This window comes from Harmonia axyridis, chromosome 1 (genome assembly GCF_914767665.1).
Source record: "Harmonia axyridis chromosome 1, icHarAxyr1.1, whole genome shotgun sequence".
Lineage (NCBI taxonomy): Eukaryota > Metazoa > Arthropoda > Insecta > Coleoptera > Coccinellidae > Harmonia > Harmonia axyridis.
The window spans coordinates 48719524-48733668 of record NC_059501.1 but is presented as its reverse complement, the minus strand read 5'-3'; the positions used below and the strand labels follow the sequence as shown (position 1 = coordinate 48733668).

Sequence of the window (14145 nt, the reverse complement as noted above, 5' to 3'; positions counted from 1 at the left end):
GAATGAAATAATTAACATTTTCAATAGTACTTACATAAACACGGGAAAAGAACTTGCCACAATTGAACTATAAATTCAAAGAAATAATAAACGAAAAAGAAAAAGAAACTCCTTTTCTATACCTACAGATCTCAAGATTCGCTAGACCTTTCTGGGCGGGACACGGGTCAAATTGTCATCAATGTACTTCCACTTCTCCCTTCTACACGTATCATTACATCGATTTCTCATTGATCTGTATTCTTCCCTATTTTCTTCTGTCGGATTCTTTACATATTTTTCTTGGATATAAGAGAGAAATTCTGTCATATTATATCTCAATGATTTTATCGTTGAAATGAATAACCTTATCATCCGTGAAATTCGCACGGTATACTGATTCCCAACTTACGTTATTGAAAGCTTCAATTAATCATGTGTCATCCAGATTTCTCAAATCTCCATAATGTATGATACGGGGTTTAGGTTTGGGGCATTTGAACTTGAACGCAGCATACAGGGTGTCCCATAAGTGGCACGTCACAGTAACACCGGAGGTAGGTCAACCAAAGAGGGACCTAACCAGCCTAACATGACCCCAGTAAAAGTTGCATGGTTTTCGAGTTATTACCAAATTACGTTTTTTAGTGAATTTTCACCTTTTTTAACATTGTCAGGGTCAGAATTCTGCTGGAAAGCTCTCGAAGCTTATTTTTGTTGTTGTAATGGAATCTTAAATAGTTATTTGAGATGACATGAGTATGATTTTGTCAAAAAGTTATGTGGATTTCCGTAAATTAATTGATAAATCTTGATTTCAATTGCTAGCAAAACGAAAACTTCGCCTTTGGACACCTGCTGTGAAAAAAAAATCCTTGAAACAAAACGAGCAAGTAACATCAAAAAATTGGGCATTTTAGACAGATTTAGAAATGGTACAATACACGAATCTTATGCCCATAAAACTAGGTATTTTCATCATTTTACCGATGCCCTACTTAACTAAGTTGAAACTAGGAACCCCGCTATCAGGTAATTTTGCCGCTTGCTATGACATTACATTTGATACCGGGCTTTGTTATTATTTGTTAAAGTCACAATAGGGAAAAAGATGGATTAGGGGAAGCGAAAAAGGAATATTATTGAAAAAAAGGTAAATTAATTAAAAACAGACTTAACTTTCGATTATTCATTTAATTCTTAAATCTAACTTACAGTAAATGTTCAAACAGTTTCCCTCGGACTCTAATGCATAAATGACACCGTTTTATAAAATTACGATTCAATTTTCTTGAACTGATTTCCGATATGGTCCGGGCTGCGTCGAATACGCGTTCACGCAATTCTTCCTCGCTTCTTATTGGTTTTGCATACACTTTGTCCTTTAAACATCCCCAATAAAAAAAATCCAGTGGATTCAAATCCGGGGATCGCGGTGGCTACAGTATGGGTCCTAATCGCCCAATCCACCTGTCGGGGAATGTGTTGCTGAGGTGCTCGCGAACCCGCCGAGCGTAGTGTGCCGGGCAGCCATCTTGCTGGAACCACATCCTCTGCCTGAGTGCCAACGTCTTCCAATAATCCTGGCAGGTCATTTTGAAGCATTTCCAGGTAGTTTGCCCCGTTTAAAATAGCTGGCAACTCGACCGGTCCTATTATTTGGCCGTTAAAAATTCCCGTCCACAAATTGATTTTGAATTGGTATTGGGACCGGTCTTCTCTTGTTTCGTGCGGGTTTTCTAGTTGCCAGCTATGGATATTATGTAAGTTGGTGTATCCGTCCCTTCTGCAGGCCGATTCATCGCTCCACAACACTTCATTAAAAAAGTTGGGATTTTCTCTCCACTTTTGTATCATTTTTGTTCAAAATTCGTTGTGCCGAGGATTTGGGGACTCCAGTACGGCGTTCAATATTTTGCACTTAAGTTCCTGGCTCCGCTCGCACTTCTTCTAAAACGACGTTGTCGTCAATCGTTCGAGGTCTTCCAGATTGGCTATTCGTCCCTGGTAGTCTGCCCTCGCGATAAGCATTTGCAGTTCTCAAAATGACTTCGTAGTTGGTAGGATTACGATTCGGATATCGTTCCAAGTACAACCTTGCAGCCAATCTTGCATTGTAACTCACATTGCCTCGATTTGAAACACGCCTGGTTTCGCCGTAGATTAAATGCATGTCAGCGTACTCACTATGAGTAAACTTGTGATTCGCCATGGTTGCATACACAAATCAGTGTCCGATAGAGTGCCGAGTTGTCACTTTATTCCACAAATAAAGAGTAAATCAGAGTCCAGAAAAATGCCAAGTCGATTTCAGTTAAGGAACACACGAAAACAGAGACACGGAGAACACGGGGATCGCACGAAACGCAAGGTAACGAACTGATTTGGTTTGCAGGGCCATCGCTGCTCGTGCTACATGATCGAACAAAGCACTCTATCCATCCCTTTCTTTACCAAGTAGATAAAGAGAGACAGAACAAGTCTCTCTCTAGGGACGGCTAGCGAGGTGCATAGTTTTAAATTAGTTACATAGGGCATCGGTAAAATGATGAAAATACCTAGTTTTATGGGCATAAGATTCGTGTATTGTACCATTTCTAAATCTGTCTAAAATGCCCAATTTTTTGATGTTACTTGCTCGTTTTGTTTCAAGGATTTTTTTTTCACAGCAGGTGTCCAAAGTCGAAGTTCTCGTTCTGCTAGCAATTGAAATCAAGATTTATCCATTAATTTACGGAAATCCACATAACTTTTTGACAGAATCATACTCATGTCATCTTAAATAACTATTTAAGATTCCATTACAACAAAAAAATAAGCTTCGGGAGCTTTCCAGCAGAATTCTGACCCTGACAATGTTGAAAAAGGTGAAAATTCACTAAAAAACGTAATTTGGTAATAACTCGAAAACCATGCAACTTTTACTGGGGTCATGTTAGGCTGGTTAGGTCCCTCTTTAGCTGACCTACCTCCGGTGTCAAATTGACGTGCCACTTATGGGACACCCTGTATATGAGATCATGGTGAGAAAATTGAAGGGCATGATGTTGGCCATTGACAATTGTCTTATTCGGAATTGAAGTGATAAAGAGATCAAGTGGAGAATTAGATGCAGTAAAATGATGAGTAGGCATTCTATTCATGAGTTTTAGATTGAAAGAGTCCAGCAAATCATTCATTTGCTTGGATCGAGAAGTTTTCCTAAGCATACAATTATTCAGATCTCCCATCACAATGATCTCGGGATAATTTGGGACCACATCTCCGAGAACCGAACTGAACTCTTCGAAGTAACCGTAAGCAGGTGGAGAATAAAGAACCCCGCACAAAAGCTTTCCGTGAAAATTGATTTCCACAAAAAGTTTTACTATAAGCTATAATTCGGCTATTGAACGACTCTTTTGTTGGTTAATAAGAACTCTTTACTGCTCTGACTTATATATAAACTGTTTGACTAATAACAAATTCAACTGTATCTATGAAAACTATATAATATAAAAATATACAAATGAGTGAAAGCTCACTAATTATTCCAATAATATCAATCTGCAACATTCTCCCCCCTCCAAAAATAAATAAAACAACAACTTCATTGAACATCTAGAAAATATAATTTAACGGCTGGTCTTCGGTAGGTTCCCAGCCTTGTTTCAACATCGGCGCTTCTGACTTGTCCATCCTTTCCAATGTAGTATGGTATCAGTATGAAAAACCTGTATATTTTCATACTTGAGACGACAAGGTCCGTATAACCAAACACCATCTTAAAATATAAATATATTTACTATGTTTACCCTTGTGGTTCGTGTTGTATTTATCAACTCGCAAGGTTGTTGTGAATATACAATATAAATAGTAAATATATCATGTCGCTAGATACATAAAGTAGTAAGAATGATCTTATTCAGTAGTAGTCTGTAATTCATTCATTTGATGCTCACATTCTTGAATAACATCATGTGAGTTTTCATCTGTGATCAGTACAGTGTGCAGTAAGAAATAAATACCCTTTGATGAGTCTGGAGAGTATTAATTAACCATTCCTTCAACTGTATAACGATTGACCGAACCTACCCTAGCTGGGTATATCACATGGCGATCCTGCCAGTCCTATACAGTTAGAGGACTATGGTTCTTATCAACATTTGGGTATGTGACTCCAGTAGAACATCCTAGTTCAACCACCAATCCAAGATGGGATCAGGACAATCCAAAAAAGAAGAGATAATCATTGCCCAAACCGGGAATAGTGCAGCCACTTCAGAGATGGCAGCCAAGTTCCTGTCAGTACCAGACATTCTGGGAGATGGAGCCTTCATGTATGTATATTGGAAAGCTAAATGGACCATCAAGAAGAAGATCAGGAGAAGCCATCAGGATTTGGTATGAAACCGTAAGAAAAATGTAGCTTCCTTCCTTGTTATGTCTGATTCTCCATGGATAGTGATGAGCTATTTGCCGAGTCATGTGGTGAACATAGGGACATTAATTCAAAAAAAAAAATTTTTTTTAGACAAGTTAAAATATAAATTTAATGAATTATATGGAATTGTCAAGTCGGATCCAAATTTTCTCAAAGCAAACCTCAGCAAACAAGCCTAACAAATTCACTTTAAAAATCTCGGAAAATGCTTAGCGAAAGGAAATTTTGACCATTCAAATCGAGGTCGTGACCGCAGCAAGCAGAATTACAATGCAGCGAAAAATAATCACGGGCAAGGTCGCGGTCGCCACTTCATCAATCATTTCAAAAACAATAACAAAATCAATAAAACAATAATATTATCTCTTCAATATGACTAATCCTTCTAGTAGATTAACCAAATTCCATTTGATTTTAGAAGAATATAACTTCACGGTTCAATATGTAAAAGGTTCAGAAAATGTTACAGTAGATGCCTTATCGCGTATTAAAATAGATTCGGAAGAACGTCAATATGAAGTAGGTTCTACATAACATGAGACGAATTCCTACGATGGCAAAAGGATTGATCACCCTGTTGTTGTCGAAGTTTTAAAACGTCCAACAAAAAGTGTTGAGTTGAGACCACTTTCAGAAAAAGAATTTCATAATTTGATAAATCAACATTTAGAGGATTACAATGAAAATTTAATATATAATGTGAATTCACAAATTATTTTCATTAACCAGGACATCCGATCAGCGTACGACTTAGGTACATCGTTGAGGAAACTGGAAAAATTATGCGCAGAAAATAATATATTAGAATTGTACCTCATAAAGCTAGCTAGAAATAAAAAACTTTTTGAATATGTTGACAAATTATGAGAATGAAATTCTAGGAACATACCTCAAGATTAAAATAATAAGAGATGTAACGCGAATCGAAGACAGAGAATTAAGGCAAATATGCTTCTATACTCCTTACGAATTAGTTTTCGGAAAACCTAGTAGATTTCCACAAAATTTAAACAGCCAAGTAGATCCAATCTACAATTTCGATTACTATCCTCTTGAACTAAAATATAGGTTGCAAACGGCATGGAATGATGCTAGAGAAAACTTGGTGAAGGCAAAATTGAAAAGAAAAGAGATTTTCGAAAAAAATGTAATGAAATAAACTATAAAGTAGGAGATAAGGTGCTCTTGAATAATAAGAACATTGACAATAAACTTGACCACCTATTTAACGGTCCCTACGAAATAGTTGAAGTGCGAAACCCGAACATTATTGTGAAAACGGACAAGAACAAACTCAAAGAAGTACACAAGAACAGAGTGAAACCGTATTTCTCATAGCAAGTAATAATTACTGAACAGTGCTAGAATTAAGAGACTGATGTAATTTTTAATTAGGAAAATACTGTATTAAACCTTTTAGATGTAAGATCCATTGAGATTATGAAACGTATTATGTATATATAGATATTAAGCTATAGATAAGTCAAAAAAAAAAAATTATATTTGTATTGAAAATTTTTTTCTCTCAAAGAGGGAAGGTGTAGTATGTATCAGTATGAAGAACCTGTATATTTGCATACTTGAGACGACAAGGTCCGTATAACCAAACACCATCTTAAAATATAAATATATTTACTATGTTTACCCTTGTCGATCGTGTTGTATTTATCAACTCGCAAGGTTGTTGTGAATATACAATATAAATAGTAAATATACATTCATTCATTTGATGCTCACATTCTTGAATTACATCATGTGAGTTTTCATCTGTGATCAGTACAGTGTGCAGTAAGAAATAAATACCCTTTGATGAGTCTGGAGAGTATTAATTAACCATTCCTTCAACTGTATAACGATTGACCGAACCTACCCTAGCTGGGTATAGGGTATATCACACCAACAAAAACAGCTTCGATCACCCCTTTCATCCAGCAATTCCTGGGCAAGTCACCATCAGTTATCATTACTACGTCTCCTACGGCTGAATTTTTCGTCTTGAGATATCTTCCACTGCTTTCTCGTAACCAGATCCCTTCCCGACAAGACGCAAGGAAGTGGAGAAGCACTTGAAGTCCCTATAAAAAAATGGTTCGGCGTCAAAGCTTCTCCATCTGCGGCATCTATTGGACGTGGACTCGTAACCAGATTCCTTCCCGACAAGACGCAAGGAAGTGGAGAAGCACTTGAAGTCTCTATAAAAAAATGGTTCGGCGTCAAAGCTTCTCCATCTGCGGCATCTATTGGAACGTGGACTAACTATATTTTCAGCTTCGATGAGAAGGGAGGACAAAACTTCTTCTTTTGGCGATCTCTCTTTGAGAGTGACTGCTAGGGCCGTTTTTACGGATCTCACTATCCTCCTCCAGCAACTTCCCATGTGTGGTGTAAGCGGTGGTATCCTTACCCACTCGATTTCCCTAGTAGTCATTTCGGCTAAAATCTGATTCTCGTTCATTTCCTGCAACCCCTTCTTCATTTCTCTCTCGGCTCCGTTCACATTCGTATCATTATCAGCAAATATTTTCTTAGGACAACCTCTTCGTCCTATCATTCTTCTGATGGCCATAATGGTGGAGTCGCTAGTGAGAGAATTTGCAATCTCCACGTGGATGGCTTGAATACTCATACAGGTAAATAAAACCCCTTAACGTTTTTCGTGTCGACGGCCAATGGGAGTCCATACCTGTAAAAGTAAAAGGTCTTACAAAGGCACTTACCTTGCATTTTGGGAGTGGAGACATTTCTGGGACTATGGGTTTCGCTCTGAAATTCCTGCACCTATAGCAAGAGTTCCATGCACTTCTAATAGCAGCTCGAGCTTGTAAAATCCCAAAACTTCTGTCGTAACTCATTCAAAACCAACTCTTGTCCCTTATGTCTGGCTCTGTTATGATAATGAAGGATCAAAAGACGTGTAAAATAATACTTTTTATCAAGAATGATTGGAAATTTTGTTTCACAACAGATATCTTCTGATTCTCCTATTCTTCCGTTTATCCTTACAATTCCTTCACTATCCAACATGGTAGATAATTTATAAAGTCTTCTCGTTTTATCGATAGGCTTCTTATTCTTTGAACTTTGAATTTCCTCCTTGAAACATGCTTCCTGTACAAGTTTAAAGTTTAAACCATAATTTTTCAGCTTTGTCTACTTCATCTGGTAATAACTCAGAGAACGATTTTATGGTACCTCTGAAAACTTGAATAGCTTGAACAACCAGGCAGTTGACCTTATGAGTCGAAGATAAGATGAAAACCTTTCAATTTTTGGAATAGACTCAATTGAATTGCATCCTTCCGTTGTCAGAGCAACGTATTCTTTTTTCATTTCCCTGAAAACCACGTGTTTTCATCGCATCTAAGAAAGGATGGACCAATGTTCCACCTACTTAATTCCGACCATTCACAATCTATGTTATCCCGGGTTCCTTCATCTGCTACATTCTCCTTTGTTGAAATCCAATTCCATTCATTCTCTTCAGATATATCCAATATTTCATTAACTCTATGACTCACAAATGGCTTAAAACCCTTTCAGTCATAGCGTACACTACAGTGTACACATATTTCAATTGATTTTCGTTGAGTCCCCTTTCCTTCTCTAGCTCGTGTTTATTGTGTATACTGCAGTGCTATATACATCATAACCCTGCAGTATACACAAAAAACACGAGCTCTTTCACATTCGAAAAATAAGTGTGGAAAAAACATATTGGTAGAGGGTACATCGAAAAACGAGGAAACCTAAAAGGAGCTTAAGGTCGGGATACCTTCTCAAGTAAGCATTACAATTAGAGACGAAACACTAAAAAGACTTTTACACTAAAATCAATTGTATTTGTGAAATTGGCTCTGTAAAAATGCCCTAAATAAATAAATCAATTGTCCTATATACATATATGCCTTTATGTGTTATCTACGTCACATGAATAAACGAGCGCTCAAAAGCTACTGATTTTACATCAGTGCTTTCCTTATTTTTAATATTCATTATATGTTTTAGGTTGACATAGAAATAAATGGCATACCTAGAGATATTCACATGAAACTTGGGGAGAGTGGTGAAGCATTTTTTGTTGAAGAATTAGAGAATAGCGATGATCTTGAAATCCCAGACAACCTTGTAACATCACCAATTCCTGTTTTGGAATTAGAAAACCTATTTAATCAGGTATGGAATATAAATTCATTCATAAAATATACATGTCCAATCTTTGAAGCACTTATCAATGAAAAAGTATTCGAATTATTTAGTTAGTATCGTAATAATACAACACCACCTTTTAAATTTGACTTTCATTTGTTGAAGATGTTCATATATTGTGAAGTCATGAGCTATAATAAAAACCTATAGTTAGCTATTCTTTCTAGAATCGAAGAAGAAGTTTTGATCTTGGTACAGAAGCTATATCGGTTGAAAACCAAATTAGTGATTATTCAAAAAGGAGAAATACTGCAGATAATAACACAAGTAAAACTATTCGGGAAAGGGATTTCCTCAAGCGTCACATTGATTTGGGTAATATCGACATTGGAGACAATTCTGGTGATGACCACACATTATCTAAGCAGTCAACAACAATGGAGCCTAGTAACGAAGACGTTAGTAAAGACGATATCTCTGAAACTATTTTCAAGATGGATAGTTTGGAAAATGAATCAAGTATAGCTGATGTCGAGTCGAAAACAAGTTTGCCGACTACTCCAACAGAATCTTTCCCAGAAATCACTAAAAGCAGCAAAAGGAAGAGGAGGAAAACAAAAAAGAAGAATGCGCCTAGGAGATCTTCTAGTAACAATCAATTGCTACCAGAGAATGTTGAAAAAACTGGAGAGTCGGCTACTGAGAAGAGCTCCCTAACTAGTAGCAATTCAGAGTCTGAGATAAAAGAAACATTGTAAGTTTTTCATTTTTAATTTGCACTAATGTATAACTAGTACGTAGGGTATTTCGGGAGAAATGCGACAAACGAAACAATAACTGTCAGGTGGGCTTATACACAGAAGTTTCAATCGCCTGATGGCTTTGGTTCACGATGTACAGGGTGATATTCGGAATATGAGTAAAATTTCAAAGATAAATGAATCATGGAACGGATCTACTCACCGATTCCAATTTTGCAAGATGTTTCATCCTTTCGACCTATTAATTAAACAATTTTGAAAAAGACCGCAGTAGGAAAATTTTTGACTTTCTCAGATCACCCTATACATGAACACTATAAAATGCCTTCATTTTGTTCCTATAGAAAACCAGGTAAATAAGGAAATCACTTCTCTAGGTGCAATCATACAGGTTGATTAATAATTCCTTTAAATAAAAACTTCTTATTTCATTTGGCTGATAGATATCAGCCACATGTTAACATTAGAGAACCACACCAACCCAAACTGGCTTTATGTGTTGAAGTGTTTCATATACTTCAAATAAAAGGTATCTCAAAAAAAGTTTATACAGGGTGTTTCGAGTTCGACTGCCTATTAGACGTTTCTGGAGAACGGGGCCGATTTGAAATCTGAAAATTCGAAATATGACATTGTTCATAATATTTTCGAAGCTCCAGCACTTCCGGTTATACGAGAAATTGAAAAAATTAAAAAAAAATTTTTTTTTTTCATTTTATGTCTTGGATATTATCAAGATTTCCATTCTCAATTACTCCATACTGAAATTTTTCGTTGGTCCTTATAGTTTTCAAAATATCAAGAAAAAACCGAAAAAAAGAGAGAATTTCCTTAGTCACAATTACGTGAATTATTTTTACTGTGAATATCCTATGCGTATACTGAATTCACTTTCTCAAACTAAACTGATGTAGGAATATCGTGCATATCTTGAACTTGAGAAAAATCATCAGAGGGTGTTTCAAATATTGTGCCAAAAATTGTGAACAAAATTTGATCATAACTTTCGATTTTCAAATTAGAACCCTATTTTTTATGATTGCGTTGGATTCTACGGAAAAAATAAGGGTAGTCTCCAAACACGCTAAGGGCCCAGCTCCACGACCTGATTGGTATGATCTTATGGCGGCCGGATAGTTTTTTCGTGATTTTCATGTTTTTCGAATAAGCGGCCAAAAATGAAATTTATTCCATTTTATTGAGGATTGAAAAAGCCATAATAATTGAAATTTTCGTTCAAATCGGTCACCCCTAAGGACCCAGCTCCACGACCTGAATGGTATGATCTCATGGCGGTCGGATAGTTTTTTCGTGATATTTATGTTTTTCAAATGAGCGGCCAAAGATGAAATTCAGTTCATGTCATGGAGGGTTGAAAAACCAATAAATATTGAAATTTTCGTTCACATCGGTTACCGCTAAGGGCCCAGCTCCACGACCTGATTGGTATGATCTCATGGCGGCCGGATAGTTTTTTCGTGATTTTCATGTTTTTCAAATAAGCGGCGAAAGATGAAATTTATTCCATTTTATGGAGGATTGAAAAAGCCATAATTATTGAAATTTTCGTTCAAATCGGTCTCCCCTAAGGACCCAGCTCCACGACCTGAATGGTATGGTCTCATGGCGGCCGGATAGTTTTTCGTGATTTTCATGTTTTTCGAATAAGCGGCCAAAAATGAAATTTAGTCCATGTTATGGAGGATTGGGAAAGCCATGAATATTGAAATTTTCGTTCACATTGGGTACCTATGAGGGCCTAGCTCCGCGACCAGAATGGTATGAGTAGAATGCATCTATCCAATAAAGGCGATTATTATATCATGGCGGCCGCATAGTTTTTCGTAATCTTCTTGTTTTTCTAATAGGCGACCAAAGATGAAATATTATCAATCATCAATCATGGAGGATTGAAAAAGCTATGAATACTGTAATTTTAGTTCACATTAGTTACTCTTGAGGGCCCAGCTCCAAGAAATCATACCATTCAGGTCATGGAGCTGGGTCCTTAGGGGTAACCGATGTGAACGAAAATTTCAATATTTATTTGTTTTTCAACCCTACATAACATGGACTAAATTTCATCTGTGGCCGCTCATTTGAAAAACATGAAAATCACGAAAAAACTATCCGGCCGCCATAAGATCATACCATTCAGGTCGTGGAGCTGGGCCCTTAGCGGTAACCGATGTGAACGAAAATGTCAATTTTATTGGTTCTTCAACCCTCCATAACATGGACTAAATTTCATCTTTGGCCGCTCATTTGAAATACATGAAAATCACGAAAAAAATCCGGCCGCCATGAAATTATACCATTCAGGTCGTGGAGCTGGGTCCTTAGGGGTAACCGATGTAAACGAAAATTTCAATAATCATTGATTTTTCAACCCTTCATAACATGGACTAAATTTCATCTTTGGCCACTTATTTTGAAAAACAGGAAAATCAGGAAAATCTATCCGGCCGCCATGAGATCATACCATTCAGGTCGTGGAGCTGAGTCCTTAGGGGTGCCGATTCGAACGAAAATTTCAATCATTATGGCTTTTTCAATCCTCCATAAAATGGAATAAATTTCATCTTTCGCCGCTTATTTGAAAAACATGAAAATCACGAAAAAACTATCCGGCCGCTATGAGATCATACCAATCAGGTCGTGGAGGTGGGCCCTTAGCGGTAACCGATGTGAAAGAAAATTTCAATATTTATTGGTTTTTCAACCCTCCATGACATGAACTGAATTTCATCTTTGGCCGCTCATTTGAAAAACATAAAATCACGAAAAAACTATCCGGCCGCCATGAGATCATACCATTCAGGTCGTGGAGCTGGGTCCTTAGGGGTGACCGATTTGAACCAAAATTTCAATATTTATTGGTTTTTCAACCCTCCATGACATGAACTGAATTTTATCTTTGGCCGCTCATTTGAAAAACATGAAAATCACGAAAAAACTATTCGGCCGCCATGAGATCATACCATTCAGGTCGTGGAGCTGGGTCCTTAGGGGTAACCGATGTGAACGAAAATTTCAATATTTATTGGTTTTTCAACCCTTCATAACATGGACTAAATTTCATCTTTGGCCACTTATTTTGAAAAACAGGAAAATCAGGAAAATCTATCCGGCCGCCATGAGATCATACCATTCAGGTCGTGGAGTTGGGCCCTTAGGGGTAATTAATGTGAACGAAAATTACAATATTTATAGCTCTTCCAATCCTCTATAATATGAACTATATTTTATCTTTGGCCGCTTATTCGAAAAACATGAAAATCACGAAAAACTATCCGGCCGGTATGAGAAGATACAATTCATGTCGTGGAGCTGGGCCCTTAAGGGTGACCAATGTGAACGATAAATTTATATTTCATAGACTTCATATTCCTTTATGTTATGAACTCAAATTCATTCTTGGCCGCTCATTCGGAAAATATAAAAATCACGAAAATCTCTTTGACCGGCTTGACATTCTTCATTTCAATCCTGAAATTAAGCCCTATGTACGAAAATATTTCTGATATATTATCACTGATTCGTATGAATTCGCCTTCCGAAGGACCATGTCCGTGTGTATGGTTGCTTGATTTTGTCTTCTGGCTCGAAGTACCATTAACGAATGTATGCTTGATTTATGGATGAGGGAAAATACCTATGATTTTGTTTAATATGTTAACACAAACACTGTATGTGACCGTAATGTTATAATAGAAATAACTTAGTGCAAGTGATTGAATACTTGAATATCTAATGATGAAAACTGAGTTACTGACTGATGAATATTACTGGGTGAATACTGAATTATTGGAAGAACTCTCTGGAGGTGGGACCATGGTGGGAGAAAGTATCGAGTAGAATCACAGGGGTTCTTCTTCTTCCTCTGTAAGCCTTAACATCGCGGCCACCCTGAAAGATTCGACTTTCAATAAAGGATTTTCTTAACTTTCCTATTGTCAGGCGACAGGTAATGACTTGCCAGATATTAAATCTCAATTGGCAGGGGACTAATTTAATGTACACTGCATTTGAAAACACCACTCTTCGGCATGATGCTTACGATACGTACAATATTGTCCTCTCCTGGATGATGATCCGCGATTCTTCCCAAACGCCATTGATGTAGGATGAGGTTGTCCTCCTTCAATACAACTAATGTTCCGATCTTCAAATTCTGGACATCGTCAATCTTCCATTTATGTTTTTGCTGTATAGATGTCAGGTATTCCGAAGACCAACGTTTTCGAAAATGTTGTGCAATCTGTTGTAGCCTTTGATATCTTCAAAAGGTGTGTAGGAAATTTCTGTGAATTCCCTCTGTGGTACAGCCATCAATGAGTCACCCACAATGAAATGTGCAGGTGTAAGGGGTGATAGGTCATTAGGATCGGAAGACAATGAGGTAATAGGACGTGAGTTGAGCACACCTTCAATCTGACAAATAACTGTATATAAACCTTCAAATGTGAGATAAGCGATTTTAACAACTAAATGATATTTTGCAGATTGTGTTTTTTTTAAATCATATTGCCAACAACTTCAATATGGACAACCTCAGTTATGAAACAAACAAATATATAATATGCCTTTACCACTTTCCTAGATCTTAATTGAACAGCTTCAATACTAATGGGATCTGCAAAGTCAATACCAACAATAGAAAATTGACGTTACGGAATGAGCCTTGCTTTTCGAAGATTTCCCATCTGCGGGTTTGAAGAGTTATGTTTGCGCTTGAAACAAATAATATAGTTTCGCAAAAGATTATTTTCTGAATTTGAATTTTCGATGAGTTCTTTTTTGTCTTGTACTTTCAAGTTTCCAAAAATTTGGAAG

At 36.9% G+C, this 14145-nt stretch overlaps 1 protein-coding gene across 4 annotated transcripts in view; it reads left to right on the top strand.

The window, feature by feature from the left end:
- The window catches only part of LOC123673280 (phosphatidate phosphatase LPIN3), a 340332-nt gene that overhangs the window by 52904 nt on the left and 273283 nt on the right, over positions 1–14145 (top strand). For all 4 annotated transcript variants that reach the window (XM_045607773.1, XM_045607772.1, XM_045607763.1 and 1 more), the window contains 2 exons: positions 8408–8575; positions 8776–9302. In XM_045607773.1, the coding sequence (XP_045463729.1) occupies positions 8408–8575; positions 8776–9302 (695 nt within the window). The remainder of the gene's footprint in view (positions 1–8407; positions 8576–8775; positions 9303–14145) is intronic.